General features: G+C 41.5%; 1 protein-coding gene across 1 annotated transcript in view; it reads right to left on the bottom strand.

The window, feature by feature from the left end:
- LOC122806648 (paired amphipathic helix protein Sin3a-like) overlaps positions 1-12139 on the bottom strand; it is a 1265677-nt gene that overhangs the window by 50688 nt on the left and 1202850 nt on the right. The window contains exon 15 of the mRNA XM_044077239.1: positions 7011-7105. Within this exon, the coding sequence (XP_043933174.1) occupies positions 7011-7105 (95 nt within the window). The remainder of the gene's footprint in view (positions 1-7010; positions 7106-12139) is intronic.

The following is a 12139-nucleotide window of genomic DNA, read 5'->3' as shown; positions in this document are numbered from 1 at the left end:
TTTGTGCTTTTCTCCAAATTTTAAAATAAATTAAGCTACTTAGTCACATTTACCTTGCTCGTGTACTTCACCCAATACTCGAAGCAGTGGACATCTGCTGTAGTCTCAGCTCTCAAGCCCCCCAATTGCTTTCTTCCTTCACTTGCTAAATACAAATCATTTCTATGTACTTCTCTAACAAAACCACCTACTTCCTCAGCTAATTTAACCTGTGCTCTACTCTACAAAACAGAACTTTAGTCCCTACAAATAGTTTAGCCTGTGCACTTCTCCAAAATTTGAAATAAATTAAGCTACTTATCCACAAACCAAAAACTAACCAAAGCACCCAGCTTGCTTCCTTAACATTAAAATTTTAACAATACCACTGTAGTAACTACCACATCCTTCAAATATCTTGGCAGTTGGCTAGACTAATCTCAATTTTCAAGTACACATTCAAAATACTTGCATAAAAAATCAACACACAACTGTTTTGGGCAAACAAATGATCATTTCTTCTGTCCAAGCCAGCCAAAGCTGCATAGGCAAAGGAATACTCTCATCTCAACCCAAATATGCACTACCCATAACAGCTGCAGCCTCAAAGAAAAATATCACCACTTTGCAAACCATCTCCAATAAAATCTGCCAGCTCATTACTAACTTCCCCATTAATGAACACCACTGCCTAGCTCTTGCGAAAGTTAAATAGCCCCCAGTATATCTGACAGCCTATCTCCCACTAGGATCACTAACTCACAAAGCCCATTCTCCAGAGACATCTTCACCTCCCACTCAAACTTTTCACCACACCTCCCACAATTTAATCTCATGGTGTCTCTCAATCTCAACCTATCCTACTAGCTCCACAAATTCAACTTCATTGCACTGACCATGCATTCTCCATCATAGTACCTAATTCCACTCTCAGAGACATCCAAATGTACTTGGACTTCAGACAACAGTTCAAGGAATATCTTTTCACCCAAAAGGTTACATTACATGAAACCTGCAGCTTTCAGACACCTCTTTATCCCTATTTCATCCCTCCCTCTCTCATCCTTCAGTTACTGCCTTTCATTAACCCTACCCTCTCTTCTCTTTCTATCTCTCACACTTCTCTATATGTTCCTCCTTTTCTCTCTGCACACCTCTCCTTCCATTTCTCTGTATCCCATGGTGCCCTTTCTTTCAACTGTTGTCACTTCTGTCTTCATCTTTTTATATAATTATATGCCGCTACCCTCTAGTATAAGCCATCTCGGTCGTTATGGTAGATCTTATACATAATTTCATTTTTCCATCCATGTTTTAACTTTGCAAACTGCTTCTTAAACTAAACGTTGCATCACAATTTTGCATCAGTAAATATTTATATATTTATATCACATCCTTGTATCTGTAAATATGTTTTGCTCATTTCTTATGTGATCCTAATTCACCTAAGCTGTGCCTGCAAATGCTCCACTGAGTTCAGCACACTATCCCAGTAAACAAATATGGATAGATACATGAACCGGTAAGACTAGGTCTCAGTGGACAATGTCCAACACATCTTATTCATGCACACCTACCATATTAGGTCACCAAGATTCAGACTGCCCAAAACACAACAAAAATGTTTCAGTGATTGGTGATGTAACTGTTGGGCATATACACTCCCCATTCACAAGGCCATTTGAGGATAGAGTGATAGTTATTTTTCTGATGTCAAGATCTTGGATGCTGTAAGTGCCCTAAAGAAGTGCAAACAGGACTACAACATGGTGATGGATCAAGGTGGAAGTGAAGGACCTGGGATGCAAAACCCAGAAGGACATGTAAAGAGACGCATGAGAACTTCAATATATGTGACAAATGCAGATAAGACTCTGGTCCTAAGAGGAATCCTTCCCTCACCAAAAATGATGCATTGATACAAAGAATGGATAGTTGGCTTCAACAATTGGACAAACAGCTGGTACATTTGTAGGAGGAATACACTGTGTGTCAGCAATGGGATGAGATGACTGACCGCCCAATTTGCTTCACAAAGAATATCCTGAGCCTCTTGCTGAAAGGCTTCTGCATACTAGCTAATAACTTTGCTTCCCACCCAATAATGCATTATTTTAGGTAGAGCTCAACAAATGGACATACATAATCATTCCAATGTGGCAAATTCATCCAAGTCAAACACAAACCACATTAAGGTGTCTCTTCTCAATGCCAGAAGTTTCAACAACAAATTGCCTGATATTGAGGCTTCCATGCATTTGAAATTTATCCATGTTGAATAAACAGTGCCAAATACGCCTTCACTAAATCTGTCCTCAAACTGATTAAGTTTATGCAGCACTACAGTGGTGATGTCCTTTCAAAAGGACAGCCACACCATGGACCATGGTAATTACATGCCCATTTTCCTTAAGAGCCTGAACTGCAAAAGCTATGGAGAGTATCATAACTGATCTCAAAAATTACAATATCAAAAATATCATTAAGATAGACCCTCAAATGTTTGGATTCAACAAAAGGAAGACCCTGCCTATTAAATCTAATTAACATCTTCAACAGGGTCACAACAGACTGCTGACAGTGGTCATGTTGTTCATACAGCTTTATCTTGCTTAGCCAAAACGTTTAACTCCATACCCTATGTGGGCATTTTAAGCAGGTTAAATGCTTTAAATATGGACACTTACATGTGGTAAGATGGGTAGCAAACTGGCTAAAACACAGAACCCACAGTCAGTCTGACATGTGCCTAATCTGAAAGCATGAAGGTAACTAACAGAGTCCTCCAAGGCTCAATATTTGGACTCACCCTTTTCGGCATTTACTTCTCTCGTCTCCAAGTTAAGCACCAAGACCTTTCTTTAAGTTAGCAGATTACTGTATCAAGATTACTCTATCAAGACCCCCTCTGATTTCTGTACCCTTCAGAAAGAAATTACCCAAGTTAATAACATGTACTGAAAATGGGATCAAATTAAACATGAAGTATAGTATTTCATTTACCCAACAACCCCCTACTCACCATATAATATAAAAGATTCTCTACTACTAAAATGAAAATGTAGTCAGGGACCAGAGTTGATCATTCAATTTCCATTAATCAACATGTGGCAGCTGTAGTAATCAAATCCTGTTTATACAACTGATAGTCAGGGGGTTTCATACCATCCAAATCTCAAGATGTCATTATTCCCCTATATTCAGCAATGAGTACAATGCCTCCTTCTGGATGTCCTACTCAACATATCAAAGAACCAGAGACGCCCAAGAAGTTCCTAACAAAGAAGATTTTATGCTTTGAGTCCAAGAGCTACCAAGAGGCGCTAGATTTTGTTTTTTATATTCAGTATCTTGTAGACTCCTGGGGTGATTTCTGGCTAGTCTACTGTGCCAATTAGTGACCATATTGTCCTTGAGTTCTCATAATCGACAAGTCTAATAACTTAGTAAACACCAGAACCACAAACCTGAATTTTCACTAGTAGACTTGGAGTTACTGTTGATCCCTTTTTTTAAAAATCTAACAAGCACATCTCCCTTGTCATCCAAAAGGCCCATATTAAACTCAGTTCACTGTATAAAGCCAAACCTTTCCTCACTCCTAGCACCAGCCAATATATTGCTAGTTCCCATCTCTTACTCACCATTGTGTATGCTTCTCTCATTTTTACAAACTTAAATAAATCTGACCTAGCTAAATTAACCACAAAATTGCTAAATTTGCCACTAACCTCCCTAATAGAACTCATCACCATACTGCTTTAAGACATCTAAATTGGCTAGAATTTCTAAATCTGCTTTTACTCAACCAGCTTACTGTAGCGCTCACTATTGTTCACCAACCCAACAACTGCCCATCCCTCACAAATCTTGTACAGGCATACATTGCCAACAGAACACTTCGATCAACCAATAAATTACTTTTAAAAGTCACCAAAGCTAACAACAGTTTCAGAGTCCCTCTGTTCTCACACCAGATAGCAAAAGCCTGGAATGAAATACCTCAGCTTATACAAAACTCTACCACAACATCCCGTTTTAAAGTACATCTAAAGGAATATCTAAAAAAAACAATTGGCTCTGCTCCTGCTCTAATCCTGGATAATCTTCAACTCCTTTTTTCTGTTTTACTTTTCTGTCTTTTTATAATATCCCTTATTACCTCCACATACCAATCACCATCAATTACATCCTGTATTTAATCTATACCATTTCTGTGTGTATTTTGTTGCTTCAATTTTAAATGTATAGCCTTGTAATATGTACTATACTAAATTTGTGAACATTTTATTTAGATGCTTATATGGGTCTGTAATTTCCTTACAACTAGCATACTGTTATCCTATGCTAAACTGACTTTTTATTGTTACTATTTGCTACATCACACTGTATCCATGTGTGTGTATTCTCCGTATAACTATGGAGCTCATCTTCCCGGGCCTCTACTGAAAACGGGTCATTTGGCTCAGTCGGACCTTTCCGGTAAACAAATGTGAAATAAATAAAATAAATAAATAGACACGTACAAAGAAATGGAGACAGGCTCATTGCACTGCATCTCCCCCTTCTCTGGAATATGCTGATACTGCAGGTTAAACAACGTGATAAATTATCCTCCTTCAAACAGAAACTGGATGACTGGATGGATACCTTCAAATTTACTCTGGGACTAAATGGTCTAGCTCTCCTTCAGAAAGGAGGCACAGCTTGAGAGCAGGTAATGGCAAGGCATTGACGGTTGTGAGACTAAACTGCCTTGAAACTCCTCAAGAATCCTATGAATACCCACCAAGAGTGGAACCTGAGATAAAGACTAAGGGAGTGTACCCACACACCTGCTGCAATCTCCACTGTGTGAGTAGATGCAGTCTGCGGGTTACCTTTCCTTCTTCTGCAGTAAGTGAACTCATGTTCTGAAACTGGGGTCAAAATAAAAGCTAAGGAACCAAGTCTCTTCATAGCTTCCTCAGGCATGAACACGCAGCAGACTTTTGAGGATGACAATGGAACAAGTCTGTGTAAACTCAGTCAAAGCAGCAATCACCTGGGGCTGCAGAAGCATCTTCTGCAGAAGAAATATCTGCTGGCATTTGAAATGGGTGCACTGGCTGCACCCATGCCAGTTCTGTAGGCATTAGTGCTGATGGCAAAATGGTCTGCTGACAACGAGGTCATCACACCTAGGCTTGTGTGGGTCATAATCAGTGCTAGGAGGAAGGCTGTTGGAGGTTATCAGTATTGGCTAGACTGCAAATACCAGTACTGGGGGCATACCCTGTCTGCACATCAATAGGGATCACACTGGTGCTACACAGTACTGGATGGATAAATCCTGGGTACTAGTATTGCGCTGGCATCACCACTAGAGAGAGCAAGAAAGGTGAAGCTGATGCTGAGGCACCAGCAGTGTCAATATTAAGGTGGTAGAGAGTTGTCCTGGAGAATGGGGAAATGAATCTTGCAGGAGTGAAACAAATAAAAAACATCTAGGATAAATATACCTGGTGCCTAACTGAGAAATCTGGAGAGCAACCCACCTGCTTAAGTTTCTTAAAACTGAATTAAGAGGTGAAGGGAGGCAGGCTTCTGTACCGCACCAAGTGCTTCTGCAATGACTAACAAGGAAGTTGTTTCCAGCTTTACAGTTGCTGGGGCAAAGGGTTGGGCTTGTGCTCCCATTTTGTTACCCAGTGCTAAAGACTGCTTTGGAGTACCAGCCTGCTTCTTAAGTACCACTACTAATTTACCTGACTAGCCAGTCAGTTTCAGGTCTGGGAACTGTTACACCTCAAAGGGCTAATGTCTCTTCTGATTAAGACTTTTTCCCAGCAACGGAATGTTTTATATGTAAACTTTTTCTAAGTGTCACTTTCAGGTTGGCCAAGTAAAACCTTGAGAAGAAGCAGCAGTGGGTAGTGTTATGTTCCTCACCTAAAAAACAGATGTAATTAGTCTGCTCATTGCAGACTGCAATGGCTCTGCAGCAGGGCATGGAGGTTAAACGGTGGTTAAAATGAGCACTACGTAGCTGAGGGGAGGCTAGTGTGAAGACATATGCTTCCCCCACTCAGCTGTTAGTGACTGCAGCCTTGAAGGAGTAGCAAAGGTTGGAGGGGATTCCTTTCATGAAGAAAGAGGGTAGGTCACACCCAAACGAAGAAATTGGCTTGCTCCTTCCTACTTGACTTTCACCAGGAAACAGAAGGCTGAAAAATGGCCTATAGTGCTCTTACCAAGCACAGGAATACCCAGTTTCTGTTCGACCAAGGCAAATGGGCCAACTAAAAGAAGGTAGAGGAGATTGGGTGGGCAGCACACAAAAAAATAAAATAAGTGTGCTAATGGGGAAACAACAAGCCTTGGGCCTGCATGCTGAGAAGGGGTAGGGAGGGGAGCTAAGACTAGAAAATCTCTAACAAGTATACAAACAAATCAAAGGAAGATAAGAGGTTACCTGTAAAATTATAGGCAGAGACAGTCATCAGGTAAGTATTTCAGTAATTAATATTATGAAAAAAACAAATGCTTTGAAGTACAGCCTGAGGACTTGAAAGGGAAATGCTGTAGCAATAGAACAGGTAACTCTCAAGAAGAGATGCGGGAACAGGCAGCCTGAAAATTCTTCGATTGCTAGGAGGTCAGAAATGCCTGAGGCACATAATCCTACATCTTACCAAAAATAGACCACTTCTTATCAAATCTGAAAGCTTATAGAACAGCAGTGCCTTATAGAGATAATGGGGAAGGTATGTTGCCACAGTAAAGTGTGTGCACTAAATCGTAACACCAGATGTCAGACTACTGTTCCTGCAGTCAGAACTCTTCAAGTTCCAATGTGCTACTATTCTGAAGTTCCAATATTTCTAAAGCTTAAAACGGAGAAAGAAGACAGCTGTAGTGGGACTAGACAGCAGTAACAGGCAAAGCAAAAAACACACATTTTCTTAGCAGCAATTTGCTGACAAGCCTCAACTCTTGTTTGACTTAAAGTACATTAAAAAGAGACTAACTTACGAGAAAAACTCACCTACCTTGGCAAAAACACTGGCTTCTGAGCTAGGTGTTCCCGCAGTTCAGGTGAGGTAGAATCAGAGTTCACATATCGTTCCACGTAGTCTGACCAACGCTGAAAATGTATCAGAATAAAAAATGGTAATTCATGATTACAACAAAAGAGATTACAAATATGCGACTGATCATCTATCAGATCTTCAACAAGAGAGCCCTGTGCAGTGAGATTACTGTGGGAAATATCCTTCCTAAGCCCTTGCAAGTGGATCTTCAAAACTTCTCTAGACAATGTCCACTTGGGCACACCATTCTGGACCCATGCTGGCATTCTTATATCTGACTTAGAAGTACAGCGCATTCTAAGGGCCCATTATTTTTTAATCTTCCCCCAAAGCAGACAGTACACCCACAAAAAAGAAACACAGTAAGGCTAAAAGACAATAAATTAGGAGTTTTCACTGATAAAAACAATCTGACAGATCCAAAAGCAATTCATGGAATCATCAAAAGTGGAAGAGAGGCTGCAGGCAAACCAGTCTAAAACTGTGGAAGAATTTACACAAGTCATGGTGATTGCTGTTAAATATGGCAGAGAAATAGAGGACCAGAATGGAATACAATCGCTAATCTCTAGTCAAAAGCAGACAATTAACCACTTAAGCCCGGTCTTAATACTGTGAAGTGCTCTGAAAATGAACCCTCAGCACCCCAGACCCATGAAAATCTACAGAATTCAGGTAGGCTCCTCAGCACACACTCAACGTTCAGAATGAAGGAAGTACTAAAAAACAGAAAGACAGTACTGGAGAACGTCTGAACTACAAGTTGAATTCTTGAGGATGTTTGTGTGCAAGAACTTTTTCAAAACAAGGGCGGGAAAAATACCGAAAATGAATGGATCAAGGACATCTGAAAGGATGACAGTTTTCAGTCCAGTCCAGGGTCAGGCCCACTAGTAGCGGAATGCAAACTAGAAAACAACTGTATAAACTCTTCAAAAGCAACAGGTTTAAAAACACTAGAAGTCCAGTGTATCAAGTCAATGAATGGACTTGAAAACCCTATGGGCAACTCCATGTAAAGCATCTTATCAAATGCCAGTCAGCTTTCTGCAGATGAGATCCCCACTGGAGCAGGGAAAAACTTTTTTTTTTTTTTTTTTTTTTTATGGGATCTCTGAAATGAACTGGAGTATTGCAGGTCTACTGCCAACGTCTCTTCCACAAAATGGATATACTGTCATTAGCCTTCCAAACCGTCTCATTCCTACTAGAGCTGCAGAAAGTACAGTTTTGTACCTACTATAAATGTAGATGTTCGAGTGCTCACACTGCTGCAGTCATTACACTTGGGTTATCCTGCCGTCAGGCGGTCCAGTAGTCGGCCAGAGTTCCAAAGTCCTGGTCCGGCGTCGGTTGCTGTTGCTTCTTCCTTGACAGCAGTGCGCCAGGGGTATACAAGATGCATCCGATGCCATTTTCTTCAGTTTTTCTTGCCCCAGATGTCAGGTGCCCCCAAATAGGTAGGCAATACATATTTCTAGTAAACAATATACATAGAAAATAAAAACAATACCTTCAGTTACAAGCAAATACACCACAAAGGTTGTATAAGATAGAAAGGTATAGATAAGTCCAGCTAGTTCAGAGGGGATGGAGGGAGGGAGGGTAACCTGGACTGCAGCAGTGTGAACACTCGAACATCTACATTTATGGTAGGTACAAAACTGTACTATGTTCGTCGTGTTACACTGCTGCAGTCATTACACTTGGGTAGAATCCCAAAGCTAAGGTTGGGTGGCTGGTCTATAAAGAGTTAGGATTGGCTATGAGGACCTGCAGAACTGCAGTGGCAAATCCTGCTGTGGATTTAGAGTAAAGCGGCAAGTGGTAATGCTTGGTAAAGGTGTGCACTGAACTCCAAGTTGCAGCCTCCAAAATTTCCTTGGTAGGTACTCCTCTGAGAAAGGCTGTTGAAGTGGCTGTTGCCCTGGTGGAATGTGGCCCGATGTTATTAGGGACTGATTTTCCATGCTGTGTGTAGCAGTAATGAATAAAGTGTCCTATCCATTTGGATATAGTCTGCTTTGAGATCGCCTTGCCCTGTGATCCTGCAGCACATGCTACAAACTGTCGCTCAGTTTTCCAGAAAGCTTTTGTTTTGTCCAAGTAGAAGCGTAGCTGTCTGTGTATGTCCAGAGTGTGCAGAAGTTTCTCCCCTTTATTCTGGGGGTTTGGATAGAAAGTTGGCAAATGGATGGTTTGGTTAAGAGCCACACTAGATACCACCTTTGGCATAAAGGTCAGGTTTGTCCTTAAAGAAACCCTGTCCTGATGAAAAATTATAAAAGGTTCCACTGCCATTAATGCCTGTAGCTCTGAGACTCTTCATGCTGAAGTTACTGCCAGGAGCAGAGCTGTTTTCCATGATAAAAATTTTAGATCGGCTGTATTGGCTGGCTCAAAATGTGGCAGGGTCAGTTTTTCCAAAACAAAACTGAGGTCCCAAGTTGGTGTTGGTGCTCTTAAGTATTGTAAAATCTGAGGAATGTTTGGGACAAGAGAGTCAAGGCTTTGAGCCTGGTTCCAGGAGCAGAATCTCTTCCATTTTTCTGAATAGGCTTTCCTGGTGCTAGGCCTCCTGGCCTCCAAAATGACATCCATAACAGCTTTAGAGAGAGGTGTTACCTCTTTGACTAATGAATCTGCCATGCAGCCAGGTTTAGGGTTTTGAGCTGACCGTGCAGGATCTGATTGTTTTGCTGAGTCAGAAAGTGTGGAATTTGAGGCAAAATCCATGGTGGGCCTTGAGCTAAGTTCTTTAAGATTGGGTACCAGTGCTGGCGTGGCCAGTCTGGAGCAATCAGGATCATCTGTGGTTTTTCTTGTCTGGCTTTTAGGAGTACCTTTGAGAGGAGAGGCAGTGGTGGGAAGGCATAAACTTTTAGGCTTTTCCAGCTGAATGAGAGAACACACACAAACATGGAAAGTGGATGCTAAGTCCTTGTGCAGAATTTTTGTAGTTGGCAATTCAGTGGGGAGGCAAAAAGATCTATGTCTGGGCATCCCCATTTTTGCGTTACTATGCTGAAGATTTGTGGATTAAATTTCCATTTGTGAGGGTCCATGATATTTCTGCTGAGATCGTCTGCCAGAGTATTTTTCTTTCGTGGCAAGAATTGCGCTTGAAGGTGAACTTGATACGTTAGTGCTGTGCTCCACAAGGTCATGGCTTGCCTGCATAGGGGATAAGAATGAGTGCCCCCTTGCTTGTTTATGCACCACATTACTAAGGTGTTGTCTGTCTTTAATAATAATTGTCCTGGATGCAGAAGGTCCTTGAAAGCTGTTAGGGCATTTTGAACAGCCAAAATCTCTCTTTGATTGATGTGAAGATGCATCTGGTCTGTGGTCCACAGGCCCTGAATGCATTTTCCTGCCATGTGTGCTCCCCAGGCGTAATCCAAAGCATCTGTTGTTAGAGTCTGCCTGGCTGTGGGTAGGGTAAAAGGCTGACCCTCGTTTAGGTGACATGCCTGTGCCCATCATCGAAACTCTTGTTGTAGGCAGGGAATCATTGGTATTACTGCTTCTAAACTGTGAGAGTGTTGAGTCCAAACACTTTTTAGGTACCATGCAGGTACTAGGCAGTCTGGCATATGGTATTAGTAGTATGCAGGATGCCATGAATCCCAGGGCCTGCAGAATTTTTCTTGCAGGGAGATGGGACTTTTTTTGCCAGTAATTGAAAATATTGAGTTAGTTGAACTTGTTTGTCTAGCGTGAGATAAGCCATCTGGGCCGTTGTATTTAGGCTGGCACCCAGGAATATAATCTGTTGTGGGGGCACTAATTTTGACTTAATTTTGTTTACTGCGTACCCTAGAGAAATTAGCAACCTTTTTACAAACGCCAGATGCTGTAGAAGAATGTCCTTTGTCTCTGCTTGAATGAGGCAGTCGTCCAGGTATGGACACATTTGAATTCCTTTTTGTCTGCAAAATGCAATTACTGGCACCAGGCACTTTGTAAAGACCCTGGGCGCAGTAGATAAGCCAAAGGGCAGTGTAGAGAATTGGTAGTGCATTGCACCAGATTTGAATCTGAGGTATCTTCTGCAATTTTGTCTGATAGGGACATGCAGGTATGCCTCTTTGAGGTCCAGAGTATCAAGCCAAGCCTTCTTGCTCAGCATGAGTAAAAGCTGCTGTAATGTCAACATTTTGAATTTTGGAATATCCAGGTAAGTATTTAGAATTGAAAGGTCTAATATGGGCCTACAGGCCTTGTCCTTTCTGGGGACCAGGAAGAGTCTTGAGTAAAATCCTTGCCCTTGTTCCTGTTGTGGTATTTTTTGAATAGCTCTCATGTCCATGAGGGCTGAAATTTGTTTTTGTGCCTCTGCCCATTGATTTTGTGGCAGGTCTGGCATTCCTTTTGGCCTTGGTAAAGTATGAAAGTGGAACCTGTAACCTTGAGACACAACATTCAGAACCCATTTGTATTGGGTGATTGTTTGCCAGTTTTGAGAAAAAAGTGCTAGTTTTCCCCCTAAGGGGGCTGCCAAAAGGGAAGTGTTTGGCGTACGAAGGGGGAAGTCATTGGGACTGTTTCCTGTAAGGTTGAGACTTGTCCTCACCTCCTTTTGGGGTTGAGGTGCCCCACTGTCATCGTTTGTTAGAGCCTTGGGGTTGAGATCTGCCTCTTGGGCATCTGTATCTGCCTCTCTGTGGCCTGTCTGACACTGGAAAGGACCAATTCTTTGTTGGCCAATTTCTGCTAAATCGATGTGGCTGTACCTGTAAGAAACCCTTGACTGTTTGCATAGATTTAGCTTTATCCTCCATTTTCTTTAACACCTCTTCTGCCTTAACATCAAACAAGGTATCATGCTGTAAAGGAGCATCCAATAATTTTGCCTTAACATGATCAGGTAAACTCTGTTCTTTTAACCAAGCATGTTTTCGAATCACAGAACCTGTAAGTGCGGCTCTACAAAAAGCCTCTAAAGAATCAAAACCACATTGCAGAGTATGTTTCCCCACCTGTTCAACTGCATGCAATAAATCCTGCATATCTTTACAGTCAGGAGCTTCTGAGCTTGCAAGCATTTTCTGTTTTAACTGAGCCAATAAATATTGTTGGTACTT

The sequence above is a fragment of the Protopterus annectens genome, chromosome 7.part0 (assembly GCF_019279795.1).
Source record: "Protopterus annectens isolate FY-2018-M chromosome 7.part0, PAN1.0, whole genome shotgun sequence".
NCBI lineage: Eukaryota > Metazoa > Chordata > Ceratodontiformes > Protopteridae > Protopterus > Protopterus annectens.
Note: the sequence above shows the minus strand (reverse complement) of the source record. Positions and strands in the feature narration are given on the sequence as shown.